We start from the raw sequence: 26,229 nt of genomic DNA, 5'->3' as shown, positions 1-26,229 counted from the left end.
ATGCATTTTTTTTTTAAAATTTCTTTCCTATCCTTTGAGACTTCACCTTGTAAAGTAGACAACTTTTACCTTTAATATCGTTTTTAAAATACACTAATAGAACCTAAATATATGCCTTTGTATGTTACCAACTCTTTACTTTTTACCTGACAGATAGGTTTCTTGTACTGACTGAAAAAAGCTTGCAGTTTTATGGACTTGGCTGCTGCCAGGGATCGAATTTCTGTGTATGCTGCTCCAGCCACAGAAGCTGACTTGGACAACAAACAGTGCAACAAATGCAAGAGGGCAAATGGTACCAAATCTCCTTTGGATGCCCTTGGAAAGTAAGTAGAAAAGAAAGAAAGTAGAAAGAAAATTAACCATTGCACTAATAAAATTACTTAATATACCATTATCACAATGCAAAACAAATCATTGTATATAAATAGCTTATCTGTCCTTGCAACAATAGGACAGGAAAAAAAGGGGCATATTCCATATGAATCAAGAGATTAATACAGCTGCAAAGGACTCTGGACAAAGCCTGAGCTTGAAATAAGTACATTTAAAGTTACATTTACACTTGAACAAAAACTTACTGTGCATTGCAAACTGACAGTACATTGCAATTTTCAAGATATTATCAAAAATACCTTCCAATATCTCCTGTTGTGAGAATCAAGGTATCTTTAAGCTCATTATTTCTTGATATTTTGGCATTTGTATAGGCTTCTTTCATTCTTGAAACAAAGAGCTAGATCACATAAAAACAAAAGAATCATTTTGAAGGGTCTGACATCAGTAAAAGAGAAACAACAAAAATTAAGTATGAATTCACCTCTTTTATGAATCCTTCTTCAGAGTCTAAGGATTCTAATATGTTCTTTATACAGTCGCTGAAAGCCACTCGTACATCTTTGTCTGGATCTTCCATTAGATTTAATAAAGACCCAATGAGAATTTTCACACTTGACTCATCACTGTTAAAATCCAGATGTTTGCAAAGGTGAGGTATATTTTCTATAAATGCTGAGCAGCATGGTTGGAGGAGGAAAGGAAAAGATACTTTTAATGTTTTTTGTTTTTTTAAAAATCTATTGAAGTAAATAAAAGTGTTACAATTCAGACATAAAGCACGTAATATTTACTCTCATGAGAAACGAGTAAAAAACCAGAAGAGCTATTTCAAATCTAGATTTTATCAAGTATTACATTCCTAGACATAGCCACAAACCAAAATTAAGCACGGTAATTTAACAAGAATGTCATGACAATATCTAAACATTAGCCTTGGTATCAACTGAAATACCAAATTTCAAGCACTGTCTAAACTACAAAAAAAAAGAAATAGAAAAAAGGAATGGAGAAAGGTACAGAAGTAGTGGCACAGAACTTTGTACAGAAACACAGTAAAAATAAAATCACATACCTAGTTTTACTGAACTGGATACTTGGTTCTCAAGAAGAGTAAGAAATGGCTTGAAAACACAGGCTTGCACAGAATGAGTCTTTTCATGAGCAGAAGTCACAGTAAGGCTGCTACATAAGATATCATAAGTAACGTGCCTAATATCAGAGTCTGCTGAAGGAGGTTGTACACTGAAAGTACCAGAAAGACAGCAAGATAATTTCCCAACTATAGCAGCACAAGCCTCCTTGACTAGCTCAGACTCATCTTTGATTTGATTTCTGAAATGGAAACAAAAATGAAAACATTTTAATAGATTGTTTATCTAGAAATTTGCTTTCCTACATTGTCTGAATTCTTTAACTATACTGGATGTATTATTTTGACAATTTAAGGATCTGCTTCACTAGATTATCTTTTTACTTTTCAAATCACTTCCAACTTTTCTTAAATGGTTGAAGTTGCACTGGGCATGGTGAGTCTGGTAAGTTATAAAGAAAGTGAAGACTACAGACAATAGAACAGAAAAGAATATGAAGTATACACAAAAGGAAGAGAAACTATAAAGACTTTACAAGACATATGGACAAATATTTTAGTGAGAAAGACACCCCCTTACCTCTCCTTAGTTTAAAATTGTTGTTTAGAAATGGGGTCCTACACTAGCAAATTAATTTGTATACAGACACAGTAAGTGAATTCTAGTCTGCCTTCATTTACACACATTCTGCTGATATATTTTATGCTTTCTAAAATCAAAGCCTAGTAAATTCTGGATGAAATAGAAATAAAAATAAAAAAATAAATTTTTATTTCAGTGCTTATAATATAGTTCTAATATGTGTGGTTTTCTTCTTGCAAGAAAAGATGCATTAATACATACAAAAGAGCTTTGGGAATTACAGTGCAGGACGTCATGCCTTGTGGATGAAGCAGGAGAGAAAATCCTTTAACACAAGTAGCCCGAATTACTTCATAGGGACTTTGTAGTGCCCAATGATAAACGGATTTTCTCCAATCCAAACGTATGTTTTTTGGGAAGAGAGACAGGAGGAACACACAGTGTGACTGAGTTTGGGGTGCTAAAGAGAGAAACAAAGCAGATAATTACTTGATTTAAAATTTGAATATTGTTAATAATCATAAAAGGACAAGGAAAATAATTTCCTGAGAGATACTAGGTTTTATACACTTTAATATACTTACAGAAACTCTGTGCAGTTTTTTGACTCAAAGCTAGAGGATCAATCCCAAAAGCAGATGTTTTAAAAGAATCGTCAGGATGGCTGCAAATCCAGGGCAGAGACAGCATTCCACATAAATTGTCAAGAATCTGATCGCTCAGTGGAATTTTTACTAGAAAAAAAAAAACCCAACACGACAGCTGTTTTTATGCAAGCTCTCTATAGACTCACATTATGTTAATTTAGTACAGATTTTTTTTTTCTATCAACAAAGAATGGTATCAATACAGGTTGATACCCTACATTTTATACATATAATATAATGCTGTCTTATATGAAAATAATCTAAACATTTCATGAAGTGGCAGCAGGTAATATGTGAGGGGAATTAATACAGCTCTGCCATCTCTGGATTTGTATGATAACTCAGGTGGATTTTGGGACGGCTATTAAGCTGAACTCACAATACAACATCATTCTTAGAAGACTCTCTGTCCCCCATCTTACTAGCTGCTTTGAAAAATAACCAAACCAACCAACCAACCCACACAGGTTCTCTGTAGTTTAGGTACACTTCCAGCATGCCAAGTTCTGATGAAAATGTTTAGAAGCTATGAAGTCTTTAAGTGAAACAGAGGTAGTAAGGCATGCTGCCTCTGTGCATTTTAAGAAGGAAACTAGTTGAAAGTTCATTTCAAAGACTTGTAAATCACATTCAAAAGGAATACAAAGAAAGCTCTCTAAATAGAGAAAAAATGTTTGTTTTTTTTTTTAAATTTAACCATTTTTGTACAGAGTTCTAACACAAGATGTGTAATTTCAGTACAACAAACCAATTTAGTCAGATACATTCTTAGTTTACAAAACCAACAAAAACCATGCTATTTTAAATGATTTCTCACCTTGTGCATACAGCAAAGCATCAAAGATTTTCACTATTCTGTCAACCACTTGTTCTAGGTTAATAATTTGCGTAGCAGCCTCTAACAGGCTCCTACAGACTTTCACTACTCTTGTGATAAAATCAGAGGAAATCCATATGAACTGCATATTCACCAGAGAATCTGAGGAGCTTGGAGTATTCTTGCATGTGTCGGTGTTACACGGATGAGTTACTTTATGATCTATACTGTTAAAAATAGAAATCATATAATCAATGTAACAGACTATAAACATTTACTACTGTAATCCTTTTAAGCAAAGGTGATATATAATTGTACTTCTTCAAAATATGCAGGACTTATCCAATACTTGTCCTGAGACATGGGGCAAGTATTAAACTAATCCACATAGATCATAACAGTTACAAGAAAGTATTGGTCTCAGTTTCACCTTGGTACCTTTACCTGGTAGAATTTGTTGGGGGAGAACAGTGAACTACGCACAAAGCAGCTAGTCGGAGAATTACAGTAATTCCTTCTACAGTCTGAAGGATATCCGCTGTCACAATTTCTTTCTCGAGGATAAGTATTAAGGATGCAGCTTTCTTTGTGATGGCATTCCACAGTGTGCTCTTCAAGTTCATGTTTACTGGGTTAAGTCTGTAATTTGACCATATTAATTATTTTCAAACATATGGGTGTGTTTTCAGTGGTTCCCACCTGCCCCCCACCACCACCAGAAGAGAGAAAACATAACAGCAAAAATAGATCTAATCCATGTTAGACACAGGACTGGAGGATTAGGAAAATAACAAACGAAACTTTAGCTTAAATGAGCGTTTTGGGAGAACAAGATACTAATTCTAAAATCAAACATGAGGCAAATCAGACTTATCTGAAAGGCTATAAAGGTATTAGTTTACCATCCTTAGAATGTTATGACAACCAGGGTGTTTCCTGATGACTACAAAAAGGCAAATGTCACACCCAACTATAGCCCTGCCAGCCTAACCTCAGTCCCTGGGCAATTCTTCCCTAAACCCATTTCTAGCCACATAAGGGAGAAGATGGCAGAAGAGACGGCAAGCAGCTTTGTAGAAAATGACATAGTGGACCAGTGGGAAGTTGAATAGAAGAGACCAGTGTGTCCTTGTTGCCAAGATGGTCAACTACATACTGGGCTGTATTGTCAAGAGCAAAGGCCAATCCCCATATCTGGAGGCACCACATCTGGAGTACAGACAGCACGCTGGAGCCAGTTTTGAGTGCCCAAATACAACAAAGAGATCAATATGCTGAAACAAGTGCAAGATAATCAGAGAGCTAAAGCAAAACACAAGAGGCCAACGTAACTGGGTTTGGTCACCCCCAAACAACCTGATTTAACTTGACTTGTTTTGAGCAAGTCCAGGTCAACAGTATAGCTATGTACAAGAGTCTACCACTCCTTATATATTCTCTCAGCATTTGTTTTCAATGTGTAGAAATTAAAATAAAATAATTCACACTAAACACAATAAAAATAAAAATAGAGTCTCTTTAACTGCAGTTTAGCTTAAAAGTCATCTGTAGATTCAGATCTTTCAAAAGATCATTCAGACCTTTTCCAAACATCTTCCAATGTGACTGTTACGAAAAAACTGCCTCAAAATAAAAAAAAGGCATTTCTTATTATTCCCTAGCTAAATTACTATCAAGTGGTTACTGAGTAAGTGTCATACATTACTGGTGTAGGTGATTTTTTTTTTGTACGCTGTGTAGATAGGCTTAGCCGTTGTCTTTTCTCTGGAACTTCATCACTGCTGCTGCTCCACCCATCAGTATCAGAAGTATCCAGCTGGTTCTGATGAAGTTCCTGCAGTATTTCTTCTGTTCGTGTTTTTAATGCTGTATAAAGTGGACTAACCAGGTACTGGAATGTACAAAGAACAGAAGTACCATGATTTGTGTTATGCCTTACTTCCCAAAGACATGATATTATTATTTCTGACATCAAACAGAAAATTTTTAAACATTATGGTAACATCAAAGTCTTAAAAACCTTTCCGTACAAGAATCTTAATTACATGATGAATTTAAGTTTCCTGTGTTCCCACCAGAGAGAATGCAGCTTGTTCAGCTGTTTCCCAGCTCGTTCAGCTGTTTCCCAGCTCTTGCCATAGTACCTGGCTACTGAAGCCATCAAAATAGACATGAGTTTAAAAGACAACAGATACAATACGCATGTGGGTGCACGGGGTAAGACAGAACACCCAGCATACCCACATCTCGTTATTTTAAATTAAACCTTTCTGTCTCCCTGTCTCTAAAAAGTATGACAATGCATAGAATTAGAAAGGAAAAGCAGCTCATATGATGAAGGGAAATTACTTGTTAAGCTACCCTTGTTTAACCCTTTTCTGTGGCTTAGCCCCATTGTATAATACAGTTGTAAACAGATACTCGTGCCTGCATAGTCTCTCAATAGCTTAATATATTTCAAAAAGAGAGGGTTCAGCTACGTTAAATTAAAGAATTCTAACCTATAAAAATACATGACTAACAGCTGAGTAACAAGGAGGAATACCAATCAAATTATCCAACTAAAATAGTATTTCTTGCATTTTCTTTTTTGCACAGATATAGGGTTATGTACATTATCTATTTGCACGATGAACAGTTTTTAAAATCAACCTACCTCTTGTTCTTCCTGAGTTCCAAGCACATTCACAAAAATACTGCATATGGTATTGATATGGGCTTTTCGCACTTGTAAGGCAGATTCATAGCCAGGTGGAACAAACTCCAGAAAATATTGCAGTATATGGCAAAAAGCAGCTTTCAGCTTTTCAGAGTGAAGACACCTAAATACATCTCCTTCAAACAATGCACAAAGCTTCTCTAGTAGCATATTCAAATAGACAGGTTCAATATTTTTGTAAGAATCTGCTTCAAAAGGTAACAGTGTCCTCACCAACAGTAAGAGTTCTCCAAAAATTTCTGATTCTTCAGTATCCATTTCAGGTGCTGATTGTAGAATTCCAAAAAAGACTGTGAAGAAAACACTGGCCAGCTGTTCTGGAGGTCCTCCCAAATGGATTAATTTTATTAAAAACTTCACAGACAAAGCTTTAACTTTTGGACTACCATACTCCAACAGGGAGCAACCTATCCCCCAGAGAATAGTATCTTGTCTTACAAAAAACACATCTGCAACAATATGCGTCAGGATAGACAATAAGATAACTTCCAAACATTCTACATTAGGCATACCCATCAGCTGTAATGGTGCCAGTCTTAAATATCCCACACTGTCACTTGTGTTGCTTGAAAATCTCTTCACAGTCACTGGCCATACCAGCACATCTCCCCAGAGATGCTTTTGTGCATCTCTTTCATGCAGGAAGATTAAATCTTGGAAAAGCTGTAGCAAGTCTTTTGTCAGTATTTCAAAGATGGAGCAACCCCTCATTTTAAACAGAAAAAGTAAGGAGCAAATGACATCACAGATGTTCTTGTGCAATGTGTTGCAGTTTGGAGTTGCAGCAATTCGGAGAAGCCTCGTTATGATCCAGTTACTAAATTCTAGGACAACAAAAAGAAACAGCACTCAGAAAACTATTAAGACAAAAAACAAAGCCTCCTACTAAAAAGCACCTCCTTGAGAGCAAATTACTCATCAGTTAAAAAAAAAAAAGAATAAAAGAATAAAAGAAATTTCATTGAGAAAAACGTGTAAGCTTAGTAAACAGAAAGCTTTCGCAGGGACATTTCATCAGGAGATCTTATTGAAAACCAGGAAGGGATTGTGGGCAGGAAGACAAGACTGATTTTAGAGTGGGTAGTTCCAGACATTTTTTTTCACCTCAAAAAATCCCTCAGGCAATAACTATTTGTATAGGATATCTTATCAACGTTAGCTGGGCAGTATCATAATTACTAAACAAAAGTACTGAATAAGGTCAAACTCTGTTCTCATAAATTACCATTATCACATACGCAAATCAATTCACTTAATAAAAGTCTATCATAAGATTCATAGGTAATGGAAAACTTACCAATTTCTTTTTTCCCTATTTTCTTTTGTATGAATACATCAGCAGAAAATTTAAATCCTGTAAATACCAAACCTGAATATAAACACTTTCAAACTCACCAATGGAACTGCATTCAGTTTCCTCCTGATTTCCACCCACGTTTACAAACATAAGGGGGGAAGATCTCATGATATGTTGAATAAAATCTAGTAGCATTACAGAACTTGGCTGTGAATCTGATTTCTTAATGAGTTCCAAAGCAACTTAAAAAAAAAAAAAGACATTTCTGAATTAGTATTGCAATAAACCAATTTCATGAATTTTGTTCATACCTAAAACAGGAGATGAAGAAATTTATTATATAAAATATTATGTTATCAATCTGAAATGTACCGTTTTAGTCCATGAAAAAAATTTTGAGGTTATTGTAAACCCTGTGCATGACACCAAACTGTATGAAGTAAAATATAAATTGCTCAGAATAAGTACTATTCATTAACACTATTTCCATTCATTTAGTTAGTACTATATCCAGCTCTTTGATTAGTGAAAAATAGCAAATAGTTAACAGTTTAATTTGTAATTATGTTTTCCTAGATTTATGATCTCTGCAGAAAAAAACGCCGAGAATTGTTCTAAAGCTGCAAGAAATCAAAGATTTTAAGTTTCAACTTCAGCTTACAGAATCAAGTTTAACAAAATATTAGAGATATCTAGTGCTGCTATACAGCTCTCTTGAAGCAAGTATCTGAATCACATCACATTTATCCAAATTCCACAAGGTTACTTAAAGAGTACAAGAAGGAAACTATCCCAGATTTAGATAGCAATTAACCAGAAAAGTTACATGGTAAGGATAAAATACAATACTTACATATTTAAAAACAATAGTTAAGAACAGGCTGTCTTTTTGTTTTTGTTTGTTCGTTTGGCAATTACACGTGTCTGAAGTCACTTCACATCACAAAAGCAAATACTTCATTCAATTACTAACACTTGTTGAAGTGAGATGTAACTTTGAGAGAAGGGTGGTTACTTAAACTGTAAATCACATTTAAAATTTATCAGTTTGAAAGATAGGGATGTAATACTTACCCACATCTACATCTGTAAGAATTCTGTCAATGAACTGGCAGAGTATTTGTCTTGGTTTCTGAACAACTGTATTGTATTCTTCTGGACTAGCACTAAAATTAAAAGTATATTATGTTATCTATTTTAAAACATTAAATAATTTAAGTCTATCTCAAGAACACAGTGTTAAACACAGAAACAGGTATTTTTTTCTTTCATAAGTCTTCAAAAATAAATGCAGATGGTTTTCTTGTTTTAGTGACCAGCATATTATATGTTCTTCTCTCCCCTTATTTTTTAAACACACAAAGTTGTATGAAATGCTGAAAATTGTTTAACTTTATTATGCAACTATGTTTGATGTACATTAAATACGCTTCTGACTTATTATACCCACCATCACAAAGCAAAACAGGTTTTTTTTGTTGTTTTTTTTTTTTTTTCTGCCCCAAAGGTTTGGGGCAGAAAAATAAAATTGAGTATCTGTTTCACTTTGGGAATTAACAAAATTATTCAGCTGATTAGCTACCAGTATGTAGGGTAAGAGGTATCAACAGCAACTGCTGAGGTGATTACCATGTCAGGTAACTTTTTTAGGTCAAATTTTCAATATTCAAATGTAGCTCTTTGTGAACTAGTTGACTACCACAGAACAAGCTGCGGTCCTGATGCTGCCATTAGAACTCTGGATACAAACACTTCTCTCTCTGTACGGATGGAGCACATACATGCCCCAGTCAAGAAATGCTCCTATACTGGTTTAATATTTGTCCCAGTGCAGCTTCCTTCAACTGAGCTGGAGAGCAACAGGTTTTGATCTGTGAGAACATGTGTAGCAAATGACCATAGTATGCTGAAGTCTCAGAGGTAAGTAGGTTCATTTCACCTTATACAGTGAAGATTGCAGCAAGGGTAGGAACATGCCAAACACACTGTGGATGGCTTCAGCAGAGCCCATACGGGATGGATTCCTACCATGCTTGTTATAAACTCAGATGTCCGTCTAGCTCTCTAAGCTATCTATCTTCCCTACAAGCTGAACAACAGTGATGCAAAGTGTTATTTTGTATGTGCTCTACCTACCCAGCACAAGAGATGGGCTTTGCTTATGACATTACCTCAAGGAGCAAGGAACCCAAGCTCCAAGCTTTCAGTGCTGCCACAACCTTCTCTCCCTCCCCTCCAATTTGTCACCTGCAGAATGCTATTAGTGCTGCTCTTTTGGGATTACGAAGCCTTTTAAGTGGCAATATTAAAGGGAACAAAAGAAATTCAAGGACCACAAAAGACTTTAAAATACAAGGGAGGTAGAACCGAAGCAAAGAAGGCAGTTCCAGTGGTGCCACCATCACAAGGGATCTTCAGGAGCGTGCGCTTAAAAGACAACATCTAAAGCCTCGCTTCCAACTCTTTCGGGCAGCCGCAGATGACACTTAAACAGGACACGCTTCTGACTAAGTGCAGCTCGCATCCATCCCGCGGGAGGCGCAGGATGGAAAGTAAACCCGGTGAGGTACCACTCGGGGCAGTGGCGGGGACGAGAGGCCAGGCCGGGCCGGGCCGGGCCGGGCGGGGCCGGGCCCCGCTCCCCGCTCCCCAGGGCCACCAGTCGGGGCAGAGGCAGGGGCAGGGGCCGGGCCCCCCGCGGCCTACCTGCCGAGCTCCCGCAGCGCGGGGATCATGGAGGCCATCTCCAGGCCCTGCTCCGCCATGCCTCCTGCTTCCACGCCTACGCTGCCAGCCGGCTGCTCGCCCGCGCCCCCCGGCGGCGCTCCGCCTTCAGCCGCTTCGCGCCGGGCTGCGAAGGCGCCGCGACGGCCGCTCCCCACCCCCTGAGGCCCGGCCCCGCCGCACGCAACCCCACTCCCCTCAGGCGCCCTCGGCGCCCTGACCGCCCGCCGCCGGGCGGGGCGTGAGGAGGGCCGCGGCGGTCTCGCCCCTACTCCCTTCACGCCCTGCCATTGGCCGTGGGAGCTGCCCGTCCGGTCTTCCCGCCCTCCTGATCGGCCCCGCCTCGCCCGCCGGCAGCAGGTGGCGCGTGCCCCGCGGGGTGCGGCGGCAGAGCGGGCGGCGGCGGCTCAGGTAGGAAGCTGGGGAGCCCCTCAGGGCTGCTGCGCCTGGGGGCTGCGGGGAATTCTTGCTGGCCAGCTTCTTTAACGGGCGGCTGGTCCTGTCCTGATAAATGCACATAGGCTGTTTAATTAAAAATAGTAAGCTGTGTTGGTCTTCTAGAGGTTGCTGACATAGGAAGGGGCTGGGGGACTTCAAGAAGCTGTAAGACATAACTGGGTTTTATCTTTGTTGTTTTTTTAATAAATATTGTAGTGTTTTCTGCTACTTGACTTCATAAAATATTACCCTTTAAGAGTAATTCCTAGAGAGAAAGCGAAATCCATACAGCTTTCTGTGCTTTAGGTAATACTTTGATGCTCCAGGAAGACCAGGTACGTCTGGGTTTTATTTTTAACAGAGAATTTTCTGTGTGATTCAGATTAAGAAAAACTTCTTAAGACAACTTAAAAACAGCATTCTGAATGCAAACGTCCAAGCCTGAGACAGGCTTGGAAGAAAGCCTTCTTGGCTAAGAAAGGTGTGACTTGCACTGCTTGCTAATTTGATGAGTTAAAATCCCAGAGACATAATCCTTGGTAAATTTAGGAGAGATGGCAATGTACCTGCTGGGATGGTAGAGGAGTCTGAACAGGATGTATTATTCTTTAGCTTTCAATCTGAAGAAATAGGATTAAGTTATTGTATTATACGATGTTATTTCTTAATTTATACAACCTAAGTGGGATTCGCGCAGTGCTGGATAGGAAAAAAAAGTAATTTTGCATGTAAGTCTCCTAAGTCATCAGTGAGATGATATTAATATTGTAGGAATTATGTCATTTGTCATAGGTAGAATGCTATAGAATTTCAAAGCACAGTTTCTTCAAGCATTTAACAAACTACAAATTCAGGCTTTTATTTTTTTCCACCTAGCTGTAATAACTACTCATAGCACTTCCCTAAAGAGAAGTCTCTGTTCTCCATCCTTCACTGGGTGTGAGGTTAGAAGCTTCTGTTTGTTCCTGGTTTCAAAGCCCCATCCACTACATTCTGGGCAATATTGTCAAGTTCTTCCTGCTGACTGGGTCTTAGAAGACTCTTCAGTGCCCATAATAACCATATTGTGCCCTGAGGAGGTAAGAAGTCTTCTGGATGTTCCCTGTGAAATATTTTGTGCTTGCAAAACCTAGCACTCCTCAAACCCTCAAAAGATGCACTCAGTTTTGCTGCTTACTCTTCTTGAGCACACAGTAAGCAGCTCAATAAACTCTTAGTTCATCTCCTTGCTTCTTCCTTATCCCATTTTTTTAATGTCATCTTTACCCCCCAGGAGATGGAGAGGGAGGAGATGGGAAGGAGAGGGAGGTGTGTTTTCCAGCTGGAGAGAGTGACTTGCTGCTAATGAAAGTTGTGTGCCTTTAGGCCATTTTGTGTTTTCTTTACCAATGAGTCTTGGGTGTGCAGAGCTCACAGCTTGCAGAAGTCAGGGAAATTGATGCAGGTAGGTAGAGCTAAGTATCAAATCCAGTGTATGGGGCATTAACAAGAGTTATGACAAAGCTGAATTCCCCCTTGCCCTTGGATAGTTCTATCACTTAATAGTTGCATGATACTTCCACACCCAGGTCTCTATCTTTTTTGGCTTTCGTTGCTTCTTTACCATGTACCTCTGCAGGTCAATGTACTTAGTTTGAGACACTAAGTAACGCTGACTTTGCCTTGGACGAGCAGAACACAAGAGCGTGTTCATTGTCTTATTCCCTCAGTTATTTAATTCTGAGGTAGAAGTACTGTTTGTGTTGGGGCTCATCCGCTCTGTGGATGTATGTGAGATGTTCCCCTGTGTCACTGTAGGGACCCCAGTTAAATCTTGGCTGTGTCTTGCAGCTAGATACAAGTGATTATATTGGGGCATTTAAATGCATGCACACATTCCTTGATGCCTTCATGAGCTGTGAGACACAAATGTTGCACAGGCAGGTTTGGTGGTCAGAGGAGTTGTAGCCAAGATGGTGCACTGAGCCCATCTTGAACACCTAAGGACTTTCATGTAATATCAAGGTGTGCTTAGGGCTTATCACTTGTGGCTGCTGTAATCACACCAGATTGTATGATTACTTGAAGTCAGATTTCCATATATAGCCATGAAAATGGTTGTCAGAGTAGTAGCTGGCTGACCTTTGAACACACTGCATTGTTCATGCACACCATAAAAACGTGTATTCCGGCAAGCTCTGTTTTTAATCTGTGCCTGTGTTGCTTAGTCAACTTGTCAAGAGCGAAGGGGCACAGGTTGAAATTATACCTGGTCCTGAATATTGCTTTGAAGATTTAAAATAAAATGTAAAGGGAAGAATGAAGCAAAAATGAGACTGGTGAAAAACTGCAATAGTAAATGCTGGTAAGGACTCATCTAGGTAGGTCTTAGTCCTGCAAGCATTTTTTAATGTGAATAAACCTCCTTAAGCGCTGAAGACTATTCATGAAGCAAAATCAAACATTTGAGTAATTTGGAGAGCGTGATAGATGATATATTCTTTGGTAATCTGATGTTAATACATGGCAGCAATGACTGTTGTGGTTTTTTTCCTTGTGCACAACTTCTTCTAATAAAAATGAGTTGCCTGTATACATCTTGCCTGTATACGTAGGAGTTGGACTTGATGATCCATGTGGGTCCCATCCAGCTCAGGTTATTCTATGATTCTATGATCTTTTTGCTACTTGTTTCTGGCTTTCTTGACATTCACTGGGCAAACAGCTGACCAGTGATCACATTGTGGTATGCAAAGGGATATTAACACAAAATCAAAACTGGTATTAGTCAGATCAAGTTGAATATTAATCAAGAGATCTATATTACTAATGGAACCAGTTCTGTGTTACAGTCACGTCAAACCACTTAATTAAGGGATATTTAAGCATTTCTGTAGCCCCTAAAGAAGGGCTGTAAAATGAAACAGTAAGGGTGACTTCTGTTATCTGGTGTATTCTTTTGTGATAAATTGATTACGTGACTTCAGCTTTGATTCATACCAAATGCAGTCATGACCTTCTGTACCTTACTATCTTTTTCAGTACTTCTAAATATAAATTACTTAATGAATTTCTGGAGTTTTTTGCATATGTCTGTGCTTAGTTACAGCTATTACATACAGATTTCTGAGGAGAAAAAAGGTAGTACATCACAATTGCTTATCAGTGAGGCTGGTATTGCTAAGCCTCAGCAATAAATTATGCATAAAGCAGGTCGTGTGCTTGTACATGTGTGCTTTTGATGGGAAAAGGATTGTCAACCCACTTACAGGGTTCTCTTGCAGATGTTTTATTAATAATAATAAGTACTAGGAAAAAAATTTGGTGCTGGATGTGGTATTGCCCAGTTTAATTCACTTAAAGTATATTCGCCCTTCAATCTTGTTAATAATCATTGGCAGGTTTCAGAATGGGCTGTTAAAAGCATTGATGTGCAGTAGAGTTGAAATATTAGGCCATGTGTTATCAACAAGATTATATCTACCTGAATGCCAATTTAAAGGATTTGTGTGAGCTTCAGGAACTAGCTGTTTCTTTTCAAATGAGATGTTTCCTTGTAGGTTTTTATGTTCCAGAATTTTTATATTTTAGAACGCTTTTGTCTTGCTCGTTCATAAAGCCTTTCTTCTAGCTTCACATCTTCCTTTCTTCCATTTTTTCCCTATGTGTCCTGCTATTTCTTTATGTGTGAGTTTATCCCCTTATGACAAAGGCAAACGTGATTCTGTTCTTTCCTAACCGAAAGGTAGGTCAATAGGAAATAATACGAAATCCTCTATTCCCATTGACCTGAGTATTTTGCTTCTGCAACGTTTCTAGCCCCTTCAAGCTTGATGTATGGAACCAAGATATATTTGAAACTGCTGGGAGTTTCGCCATTATATAGCTGGCATCAGGACTTGGCTCTGATCCCACATCATCTCTTTTATTCTCCCCTTTGGTATCATGATGTAGGAAGTGAGAAAATAATTCATAACTGAATATAAACGTATATTTTGCTTTGCTTGTCATCATCTATATCAGCTATTCAGTTTTGTGGGCCAGAATATTTGTTACATCCCAAACTAGCAAAATGTTATAATACGTGAATAAATTTAAGCCTTATCAATGATTTCATTGGTTTAAAAGAGAGTTATCGTTTGCTTGGAATTGTATCCACAGATAACTACTTCACTAATTCAAGGCCTGTTGGACAATCCTTCTAAAAGCTTCTATCTTGCTCATCTTAATAATTGCTATCTATATATCTTCAAACGTTCGAATGAATTTCATTATCCTGTTATTGCTGTGTGTCTGCAGATATGTATCACTGAATGTACATGGAAAATATGTATCCTCTATAAGTTACAGTGTTGGGAACTCCGTAATGTTTTGGATGAAGTAAAATGCAGTTTCATCAACATTATCCAAAATGTACAAGTGGAAATGCCGTTGCAGTGGGAATTATTTTATATGGGAATTACTTTGACTCTTCTTTCTAACCATTCTATTAAAATTGACCTGGCAAAATTTTAGTTGCCTCTCACGGTTTGGTCACACTATATGTTTCAGGCTGACTGTCACGGTTATTATGAAATGAGATGAAATGTTTCTAGAACAAGATGAAGTGTTAGTGTTTAAATTAGAATATAGTATTAAGCTGTGCTAAAATCCTGTCTGGTTTGCATTCTTACAATGCCACCTAAGTGAAAGAACAAGGCTGCAAGATCACTTGCAAGTGCCTAACGTTACCTGCAAGTGACATGTTATCAACTGTTAGTGGGGAAACACTTCTGATGTCTCCTTTATTATGTGGTATAAAGCATGCTAGAACGTATTGGTTATATAGCTAAAAAGTATGCCCAGATAGTACAAGTGTTAAAACTAATCTGAATCAGCATGGTATGACTGATAGGAGCTGAGGACAGGCTGATTTGTGGCAGTCTTTCTTCCAACCCCCAAGATGCTTTTTGCTCATTTTTCCTGGTAATACTGGTTCCTTGGTTGCATTGACGAAATAGTGTTTTAGGAAGTAAATCTGCAGTTGAGGAAACCCTTGAACATAACAAAATAAGTAAAGGATTAATAGACTTGGAGATCACAAGAAATCATTTTCATGAGCTAGTTTGGACTCCCGCCAAACTCAGATGGCAGGCTTTTGCTAATGGATGCTGCAGGAAGTCTGGAATGCCTGAGTAAGCTATAACTTATCTTTAGAAGAGCTAGCTAGCCTTGAAGTCAAGATCTGACATGATGTCAAATCCATAAGCTATTCAAATAGTTAGTACTCACTAATATAATATTTTATCTTCAAGGTTGTTTTTTTTTTTTTTTTTCTGGCTTAGATTAAGAACTCAGTTTGGCTACAGAAAAGTCTTAGCTATGTAACTAGGGCTTCTGAAATAAATTTTAAAGCCTAACCTAAAGCTGAACTATATTCTGAACCTGATTTCTGTAAATTTTATTTTACTTTTTTTCCAGATAATGGATGTAGCACAGTAATAAACTGTGCAGAAGTAAATTGAGATTTAGGGCTAAACATTTATCTTAAGGTTTGTTGTGAACAGGAAGGAAAGGTTGCATTCTGTTGTCTTATTGCAAGTGCGTCATGCTGTTACCCTTCTTACCATCAAGCGGTACTGATGGATGCTCACTTAGTGTATTTTTTCAGTTTTATATTTTGAATCCTTGTAATGTACTTTTAGCTCCAGAGAGTTGTCTTAGATTTGTACAAATGCAGGAGACATGCAAGTCTTACAGGATATGCTCAAACTTATCTGGCCAAATGGTATCTTCTCTGAAGCTGTCTCTGAACCATATGAATCCCATGGCTGAGGTTTTGAATAATTTAGTTACACAACATTTGTAGAGAAATATCTTTTTTTCTCTTCCAAACATGATTTAAAATGACAGTTGGCAGCTACAACTGTACGTTTTCTTCTGGCCTAATTAAGAACAACAGTACCAGCAAATGAGCTTTGTGTGCTCCAGATATTCTTCGAGTTGTACAGACAAAAGTGTTCACGCCGCCTTACTACTGGGCTGCTTTTATGCTCCGCGTTTCAGCAAGCGTGCCTCCTTAAGGCCGTGAGCTCATCAGTGGGCAGCATTTACTGCGAGCTCTGCAGAGACTGGAAGGTTTTGACACGCTGCCAGTCGCTTTTGCCATGTATTGTAGAAGACCGTCCTTTTCTCTCTAGCTTGACCAATGAAAAAAGCAAAACAAAAATAACCTATGAATTTTCCATGACAGAAAATCCTGGCTTGCTTGTAGTATAGTAGCTGATCAGTCTAATCTTCTAATAATCTTTTGAACCATGTAGAGTTGAACAAGGAATTAGCAGGGAACAGAGGGCCATGTTGCCCTCTGATAATTAATGAAAACTTAAAAATACTGTGCTAACACAATGCGCTCCCATGCTGTTTAGTGACCGCAGTCAGCTACTGTCTAAAACACCAGTGGATGTAAACTGAATTGCTGAGGAGGAGAATATGCGTTTGTATTGTTACCCTTAATGATCTTCACATGATTAACTTCTGGGGTGACCTTAAAACTAAGTTCGTTAGTTAGCGTCAGCCTGTGGCTCTGGGCTGGATTTCCAGTATTTGCAGCGATCTGAGGCTCCTGCTTGGAGCCCAGCAGAGAGCAGGGCATACTGCAGGGTGAGGGCAGGGCTGTCCTGGCGAGTGCTGCGTTGGCCATGCCAAGAGCTCCATCCCCTTCTGCCTCATAGGCTTGTTCACTGATAGCTTTGTTCATAATTTTGCTTTTGAACTTAGGTGCTAACTAAATGCTGTTTTCACACTTAGAGAAGAGAAAAATGATTAGTGATGTTCCAGTTGGCTTAAGAAAAATATATATTTTCTTAAGTTATAGGTAGCATGGAGAGATAAATTCCTTAGCAAAGAACAATGAGTAAGGTGTGTCCTACCTCTTAAACAGCACCAAATCTGGAGGAAATAGAGGCTTGGGAAAAGAACTGATGGCCTTGCAAGATGTTGTGAAAACATCAGTAGCATTATTAACAGATTAAACAGGTAAGGTGAGTGTGCTTTGATTGTAGTAGTTGAAATGCAAGATCCAGCAAACTCGAAAAACTGAAGCACATATGTAATCTGTGAAATTGTAACTGGCTAAGAGTAAAATAATTTTGGTTATGAGATGGGTAATGACAATTGCTGGGCTGGAAGCAGGTAGATAGTGTAAAGCCGTGCTACTTGCTGCATTTTAATGTTTCTGATTACTTCTGCTTCCTTGCTGTAAATAAGGTGGATCAGAGTGAAGTTGCAACTATTGGACTGTAATAGCACTATCCCTTTCAGAAATGTAATACTTAAGTTGTAGTTTAGGGGGAGACCAGAAGATGGTGAGTCAGTGACTTTGACACTACAGTTCTCAGACTCTGCCTGAGCTCTCCACAACAATTGAAGATGCTCCCTGACCTGTGATTCATGGAGTTGAGAACTTTTATGTGACGATCTGATTAATTTTGAAACAAATTTCTAGTCCTTTTGGTTATAAAGAAAGCTTAAAAAGTTAATGAGAATAATGTGAAATGTCTGAAAACAGAAGGCAGATGTCATTCCAGATTAATGATTTTAAAATCCTTTGTCATTTCGTAGTTTTTTAATAGATTAGGCTATGACTCATGATTGTTTTTTGAAAGTTTGGGATTGTGATTATTGCTTCTGGTTAATTTTTCTGTTTAGTAATTAACTATCAGTGCTATAATTTAACAAACAAATGGAGGAATAATTAAAGCATAACTGCAAGTTGTAAATCTTATTTGTAGAGTACTGGAGCACCCAGAAGGCTCTTCTGTCAAATGAGATTCCCATCAGCAAATCCTGAGTTCCGGGCGTGCATTTGGCTGTGTCATAGCCAAAGTTTGTACTGATGCAGTTTCTTAAGTAAGAATTTCAGCATTTCTTTCCTAACCAAAATATAAATATATAGAATGTTTATGCAGGAATTTGGTATAAAATAATGCCATTTTTATTCATAATTGTAGTTCTGTGTTAGCAAAAACTGTGTGTGCATAAACCTAGCCAGAAAAAGGAGGAGATTAAGTATCATTTGCTGGTGTCTTTCAACTCAATTTCTTTTGCTGTTGTAAACTTGATATGTAATGTCAGCCAAGGCACAAAAGAATGACTTCAGGATAGAGTGCCTGAATTAATGTGCTTCTGTTAGCGTAGCCTTTCCATTTATATTTTAGTGAGGTTTGCTTTAGTGAAATGTGAAAGTAAAAGCAAATTTAGATTTAAAAAATTACTTTTCACAGCAGTGACTGGTAATCAAATGGGTTTTATCACAAGCTGTTTCCTAATTTCTCATCAAATTTTCTGTATGTTAATGATAGACGTTTTCCATCTAACACGCATTTGCGTGGTGAAGCTGCTGTGATGCTTTGGTCTGAGGCGGTATGCACCTTGCTATGGTTTCTGGGTTCAGCAGTGTTTCTGGGTTTGGCACCCCATGCTGTGGGGGCTGTGTTTGTTGGCTCAGCCCAGGTTGTCTCCTCGTTCTTGGTGGCAGCCTGTGAGGCACCAGCTTCCCTCTCCAAAGTTTGGTTTTGCCTTCATGTTAATCATTGCAGCTTTTTTTCCTTCTGCCCATGGCCAGGTGTGTTCTGAGTTCTCAGCGCAGTTCTTCTCTCTGGTTAGTAGCTCTGTGTAGATGTTCTTGCCACATGCTGCCATTTTGTTCATCTCCTAATTGCAAAGCATTTATTCTGGCCTTCCAGAAGAGTGCATTTACCTGGTGGATTACCAGGTAGATGCACTGAAATGCTGTGAGTGGAGATGTTTCCGTGGGTGAGACCAGTGGATATAGGGACGAGGTCAGAGACGTGAGGTGGTGATGCAGAACGGGCAGAGCACGAGGGGTGCATTGGCTGGGCCCTGCGGAGGCGCTTCGGGAAGGAGGGTCTGGCACACGTGTGTGCAGGGAAGCCAAGCAGCTAGTCGGCATGGGACATGGGTTTCAGTACAACAAACTGCTTTTTGGAGAGCACCAGATGATCCATCCGTAGGGCTGATGTGGGTGGTATCGCTGGAGATAACAGAGAAGGTCATAATATGTGAAATAGTATATTGAATGGATTGAACTTCTTGAAAGAAGGGCATACATGGTTTCTGTTCAGGGATCAGTCAAATGCTTTTGGGGCCAGTGTAAACATTATGGTGTTTATGATTTCTAAACAGTAAACATGATAGTATGTACACAAGTGAAGCGGCTTCTTCCACTTCTTCCACCAAGTCACCTTAATCTAGCCTGACCCAAGTGTGAACTCCTGGAACCTTGCTGATCAACTTGAAGCTAGCTCTGTAATCACCTATTACTTGAAATACAGACATTGCCACCTCTAAAATAGAAAAATTATGTTTGCTTTCTAAACAGTGCCTTTAAATGTTTATTTTTTATTAAAAAAAAAAAAAAGATGCCTTTAAACTCGGATAATAAGATGATCTGATGGGGTTACCTCATTTAAGTTAACATTACTTTGAGTTACAATGGGCAGGCTTGGGAGTGTTCTTGAGCCGAGGAAAACATGTTAATGCTCAAAGTGAATAAAATTCTTCATTACAAATGCATGTGATTGTAAATGTGGATAGTAGTTACCCTACTTGTAACTAAGGTATGTATTTGAAGCACCCAAGTGAAAATGGGTTCCTGTAACTGTAAGCCATACAGCTCTCAGATACAGGCTGCAAGTTTCAAGAGTTGTATACCAGGACTTCCAGATTTCCTTTGTGACCACTAGTTTTAACTGTATCAGTAAAAGGTAAAAATTATTCTAGGCTTTTGATAGTATGGTGGATGCTAAAGCAGCACAGAAAATGATTGAAATTGGGAAGGTTAATACCACACCAGCAAAGATCACATGTATTACAGTCCTAGTAGTTTCTACAAATTTGAACTTTCTAATATGCTGGAGGGGACAATTGTTCTAGAATTTATTCAACAATAGGTCTTCTACGTGAGCTCCTGTTTCCATGGCTGCTCTCTAGTCCCAGTTCTCTTGTCACTGCTCCTGCCTGTTTTTCCATGTCCTTGTTATGGTATGCAGATTTTGTCACTGGATGCAAGAATTTCTTATTTGAAAATCCAAATATTTTACTTAAAAATCCCATAGTGAATGCCTCAATGATTGTCCATGCATATAGTGAGATATGTAACTGAGTCCTTGAGGAAAGTTTGTGATTACACTAACCACATCATTGATACAGCAGCACTAAACAAGAGCTGATTGCTCCAGTCTTGGAAGAAATACCATGCCAGTTGCAATGTGGATAGTTGCAATGTCCTTGTGTCTTCTGTAATCTTCTCCCAATTAAATATTTGTGTTGTTGAGGAATAAAAGAAATATTTAGAAGTATTTGGAATTGATCAAGAAGGAGGTTTAGATAGCATCAAAGGTAGTTTAGATTTATGGTTTGAGTGCATGCAAATTCCTACCCTACTTTCATTTTCCTTACGTGCCTGTGCTTTTCCTGGCAAAGCTAGAGTACTATGTGTACGGTGTTAATGAACTTTCACCGAGACAAAGGTTATGCGTAATAAAATCAATAATATATGCCACTTGAGCAGATTCACTGTATCTGACCTTCAGTTTGGATCAGAGTTCTTTGAATTTAATCACGTCAGAGATTCTGTAGGGAAAACTCTATTATTCAAGTCCCTTAATTTGTTGCTTATTATGACACAACTGTTTAGTATTTTGTATTGTGTACTATGATTCTCGTCTTGCTGATTTGTTGGAAAGCTGATATATTTGTATTACATACAAGATGCAGACAGTTCAAAATTCCTCATCTGGAAGCTTTCATTAAGCAAAATGTAAAGTGCAGTTCTTGTATTTTCTCAAAACTGTGATAACTTCGCTTTAGATTAAAGGGTGTCTTGTTTTTGTATTAAAAACCGAAGTATTGTCTCTTATCAAGGGACCTGTGGAAAAAAATATCTGTATTTCTAATACTGATGTGCTTCTTATTTTCAAGTCCTAAACCAAAAACTGCTTGTTGCATGGATGCGGTGTTGTGCGTACTTTTTTTTTTCATCTGGAAGTGGTTTGTTAGGAGGTGCAGAGCCCAGGATACTCTGTATTAACAGTATACACAGATTTAACTTTGCTGTTCTGTGCTACTTGCACAATCGAATGGCAACTAGTGTGTTCTGAGTTACTTTATCTTATAAACATTAGCAAATACCGCTAATGTGAGGAAAATACTTGTTAATGCACACAGCTCTGCAGGGCTAGTAGTATTAATTTGCGTTGTCTCAGTATCCCAGTTTCACAGAAATGTCATTGTTTCAGGTAGTTGAGATTTGCTAGTGGTGACGATGTGCTCATTAATACCACAGTTTGCAGCAGTTAACGCAGGTGAGGCAAAGGGAAGCAGAGTGGTGGCCTGTGACCTGCTGTGGGACTCAGAAGACCGGGAATGGCCGACCTTCGCTCTCGGCCTTCGGAACTGGAGGGGGAAGGTGCTTGGCGGCTGCAAAGAGCAATTACAGAGCTGGATTTTGCCTGCCATTCACTATCCTAGACAACGGCATGCTTCATCCAAGTGAAATGGAAGACTACAGTCTGAAAGAAATCTTGACGCAACACACCGAAGTGGGGATTTTAAGGAGTTCTATAAATCAGGCTAAATCTGGGTTAATGTTGGCTGAGATGAGCAGATGTTGCTTTGCCTGTGGGTATGAGGTAGACATAATTGAAGTTCCTGTTCCAAAGCACAGAGGGGATAAAAACACTCCCAGTTCTCTGCTGGATGTAGATGAAACTTGAACTTCTAGGAAAAATAACAAATTAACAAGACCAAAACAGGTCCAGCCTGGCCTGGCTGAATTTGCCCAAATGATTTATGTTGCTAAACTGCTAACAGTTGAGGTTTCCAGAATGTTGTAGGCAAGGTATTTCTGTGAACTCTGCACATAATAGCTCTATTTCAAAATCAGTGACATACAGGTAGTCCTTCTGGCATAGGTAAGCTTTCCTTTGATTTTTTTTTTTTATTAGTAATGCTGAGTGCAACAATACAAAGCACAGGCAGGCTGAGAGCCTGTTGAATGATGCATGTGAATGGAACTGCATGAAACTGATACTATCGATGAATTTGCATGGCTATTCTGTATACTCAGCAGCCAAGGAAGCTGGAGGCATTTTGTTTGGATGAACAGGTAGCTTTCTAAACTAAACGTCTATCTGTTTATAATAGAATTGTTCTTCATCCTGACATAAGTATCACAAAATTATTCTGTTAAGTGAAATTATTATTTATTTATACTGTAATAAATGAATTTGGATCAGGCCCATGACCTGTGTAAAAACTAAATGTATCAGCTTATTGTTTTGCTATTTATTCTTGAGTCACCCGTGTTTATCTTAAAGGCATAGTAGAAAATGTTGATTTTACTGTTGACCAGATTTACTGTACTATGTTGAATAAATTCCTATAGAGTGAGTAATTAACTTGAGTGCAAGTCTTCTAGTCCTCCTTACATAAAATACATATTTCATTGATATAGAATTTCTCTGGCTGGTTTGATAGCTCTACTCTAGCAAAGATCAGTATGTACAGTTCTGGGAGAAGTTTAAAAATATCAGCTGCTCCCTGTTAAATTGTACCTTGTTCACTGCCTAATGCTGTGCCTAGAAGAGTGAGGAAAATTCTGTGGAGTATCAGTTTATATGTTGAAAAATGACAATTTTTCACTGTTACCATCTAACTTCCAGTAATTACTAAATACTTCTGCTGGTCATAAATATATCCATTTATGGATACATTTTAGCCATGTTTATAAGCTCAGGATGAAACTCGCATGCGCCGACTCTTTAAGATAGTGAAGCTTCACCCTGACCGTATATTTAAGGAACTATTTTGTTTTGTTATACTTCTAATTGGTTGCATTGCATAATTCCTTGATTTTATGCAACAAAATGGAATGTTAAAATGCACTTTACAGTTTATATTACTCTGTTAGTAACTGTACCTAATACCGTAATTGTACCCTGCCTCTTCTTTTCTTTAAAAAAAAAAGCAAAAAACAAAAAAAAACCACACTTCAGGGGCTGCAGTCTTTATTTTATATGTATGCATGTGTTATGTTGATAGAGCTAATTACTTTGACCTTTCAGTCATCTCCTGTTTCAAAGTTATATTGGCATCCTCTTTGCTGCATTAGGTGTCTGTTTGTATATATACAAACAGAAATATATATTTCTTTCTTTATCAGACCCAGTGCTGATAGCTCGTCATTCTACAGGTATTTTCGATTCTTTCATTCTACCTTTAGAGGACTATTCTATTCCACAGTTAAGAACTCTTTCACTTTAGATAACGTGACGCGTAATTCTACCCTCTTTGTCTCGTGCAGCTTTTTCACTGATATGGGAAAAATAATTTGTCCTTTCACACTGTTAAAGAATTGCTGTAGTTGGCCTCTAATCATCACCGATATATGGAGGTCAAGAATAATTGTAACGTAAGAAAAAAGATCTTTCAATGTAGCATTTAAAAAAAAAAAAAAATGTTGGGCAGGAGTTTTATGTTCTTGAAAAGACAACAGAAATGTGTGTATGTGTCCGTATATTAATATAGAGCCAAAATTCGGTGTATCAATGGTAGTTAGTTCCAATGATTACTGTTTCTGCAATATACAAGTCTTTGCTAATGTTTAATTAGCTTTTTCTCAGTTACAATATAGCATTATTTTCTGTCCCTACTGAATATGGAGAATATCTCATGCGCATCCTCATTGTAAAGTTCCTTTTGTATCTCTTGTACTTGGTAATGCATTCATTTCTCTCTGAAACAGGTTAGAGCTTCTAGTTTAATCTGACAATGGCTTAAATATAGTGGGATATTTTTGTTCTGTTTTGTTTTGTTTCTTTGTTTTTGTCTTTGCATTAAACTGTATCTCAGTTTGAGTCAAAGCTTGGTAGGAGAACTCAAATGTTAATGTTTTGTAATTGTAGGTAGTACATACCAGTAACTAATTATTGATACCAACGTGGTAATTCTTCTGCACAACCTGTATTTGACAATTATGCTAGGTTGGCTGTCATTAGAAACAAGATTAAAGGATGATGCAGAGAGCGAGTGGTATTTGCACCAGGAAAGAGGAGGTGTGTCTCTAGTACCAGACAAAAAGAACAGCAACAAAAGAAAATAAGCTCTTGAGTCAGCATTTGTAACACCCATTGTAGTTGCGGAAGCAGCTGCAGCACGAAAACAGGGTAAATAGAATTTGAAATGAAGCTGAAAAAGAAATTGCCAGTTGCCTGCAGGGATGGAGGAAACCATTGGGGCTGATTGCCAATCAGTCGCTCTGTTTTTTTTTTCCTGACAGCCTTGATAAGAGGTCAAAAAAGAGACAGGAACTGCTGTTTGGCCTGCTTACTGTATCCCTGGCTGTTGCTCAGCTGCAAATACTCTTCCACGCACAAAGAAATACCACAATGATACCAACAGTAGTTTGCATTAGTGTTGGATGTGGAACATTTCCAGGAGACTCCAGTGAATTGTCTTCAGATACAAAAAGCCTTCCAGGTGTAGAAGGCAGGCTAGGGATGGATGAATAATGTCAGTTGATGGTAAGAATACTGGCTAGGGTTTAAAAGAGGATCAAGTGTACTTTCTCAGCATAAAAACAGTGTTTGTAGCTACCCTGTCCTGGGGCAGCAGGAGATGATTTAATATCACTACAGGCTACAGAAAATCTTAATGTTGCATGAACACTATCAGGTTACAGAGAAACATGTTATCTGTAAATGAACTTATGTTATCAGCAGGCAAGCATGGTTCCAATTGACACGTACTTTTGTAGGCTTGATGTTAAATCTTGTCAGCCTTGGGTGGTGATACATGTGTGCAAGGTATTTATTAGCCTAGATGAGAAGTTTGTGTATTGAAACTGTCTGCAAGGTCTAAAAATTTTAGACATTTGTCTCTGCTTGCTCAAACTAGATCTCTTCTGAATGCCACAACCATAATTGCAGCACTTCTGCCATTTAATTGACCAGCTAATTTACACAGTAATTATATAATAGGGTATTTAAGAGTGTCTCTCTAAAGCAGAGGTATTAGCTTTATTTATCTGCTTCATTCAAGAACAGATGTGTCTACTGTGGTCCTGAAATAACCAGTGTCTTTGGAAATCCAAGACTGCTATTTTCTGGTATAGAATATGGTGGGAGATCTAAGTTATGAGACATAAAAGATAAGTGAAACTAATTACATTTCAACTTCTGAAAATTTGTCTTTGATAAAATCTGATTCAGGGTAATGATAAGTAGTTTAAAACATTAACAGTATGAGGGAAGTATTGCTGTCTTTTGTACCTTGGTGGCCTAATATTTCATTTAGGCTTTGACGTCCTGTTTTCATATTTCAAAGGGCTGTCTTCTATGTCTCTGCAGCTTCAGGCCTTTGCATTTTCTTAATAATTTAGATTTAAATGTTTATTTTTTTCATTTTTCCCACAATCCATTCTTTCTTTATTTTTAATCAGGTTTCTGTACTTCCAGAAATGTCTGTGTGTAAGGTCTTTTTTTTTTTTTTGAGTATGAAGCCTGGTACCTGCTGTTAGTAAGCTTAGCAAAATG

The 26,229-nt window shown here is 38.1% G+C and overlaps 2 protein-coding genes across 7 annotated transcripts in view; one reads left to right on the top strand and one right to left on the bottom strand.

The window, feature by feature from the left end:
* The window catches only part of ATR (ATR serine/threonine kinase), a 44,501-nt gene extending 34,070 nt beyond the window's left edge, over window positions 1-10,431 (bottom strand). The window contains exons 1-13 of one of the 2 annotated variants that reach the window (XR_005822518.1): window positions 10,199-10,362; window positions 8,567-8,658; window positions 7,591-7,734; window positions 6,133-7,019; window positions 5,177-5,367; window positions 3,921-4,115; window positions 3,477-3,703; window positions 2,597-2,746; window positions 2,274-2,472; window positions 1,412-1,671; window positions 821-1,011; window positions 636-736; window positions 147-318 (exon numbers count right to left, since the gene is read on the bottom strand). Coding sequence is in view for 1 of the 2 variants with exons in the window: in XM_040567194.1 (XP_040423128.1) it covers window positions 147-318; window positions 636-736; window positions 821-1,011; window positions 1,412-1,671; window positions 2,274-2,472; window positions 2,597-2,746; window positions 3,477-3,703; window positions 3,921-4,115; window positions 5,177-5,367; window positions 6,133-7,019; window positions 7,591-7,734; window positions 8,567-8,658; window positions 10,199-10,257 (2,868 nt within the window). In the remaining variant the exon portion in view is untranslated. Of the gene's footprint in view, window positions 1-146; window positions 319-635; window positions 737-820; window positions 1,012-1,411; window positions 1,672-2,273; window positions 2,473-2,596; window positions 2,747-3,476; window positions 3,704-3,920; window positions 4,116-5,176; window positions 5,368-6,132; window positions 7,020-7,590; window positions 7,735-8,566; window positions 8,659-10,198 lie in introns of both variants that reach the window. The other variant, XM_040567194.1, reaches the window with a different exon arrangement.
* Window positions 10,432-10,514: 83 nt separating this feature from the next.
* The window catches only part of PLS1 (plastin 1), a 40,466-nt gene continuing 24,751 nt past the window's right edge, over window positions 10,515-26,229 (top strand). Inside the window, exon 1 of one of the 5 annotated variants that reach the window (XM_040566803.1) lies at window positions 10,515-10,627. The gene's annotated coding sequence lies outside the window, so the exon portion shown is untranslated. Of the gene's footprint in view, window positions 10,628-10,658; window positions 10,756-10,779; window positions 10,820-10,926; window positions 10,990-18,410; window positions 18,524-26,229 lie in introns of those variants that run through there. The other 4 variants (XM_040566805.1, XM_040566806.1, XM_040566807.1 and 1 more) reach the window with 4 other exon arrangements.

This window comes from Cygnus olor, chromosome 9 (genome assembly GCF_009769625.2).
Source record: "Cygnus olor isolate bCygOlo1 chromosome 9, bCygOlo1.pri.v2, whole genome shotgun sequence".
Classification (NCBI taxonomy): domain Eukaryota; kingdom Metazoa; phylum Chordata; class Aves; order Anseriformes; family Anatidae; genus Cygnus; species Cygnus olor.
Note: the sequence above shows the minus strand (reverse complement) of the source record. Positions and strands in the feature narration are given on the sequence as shown.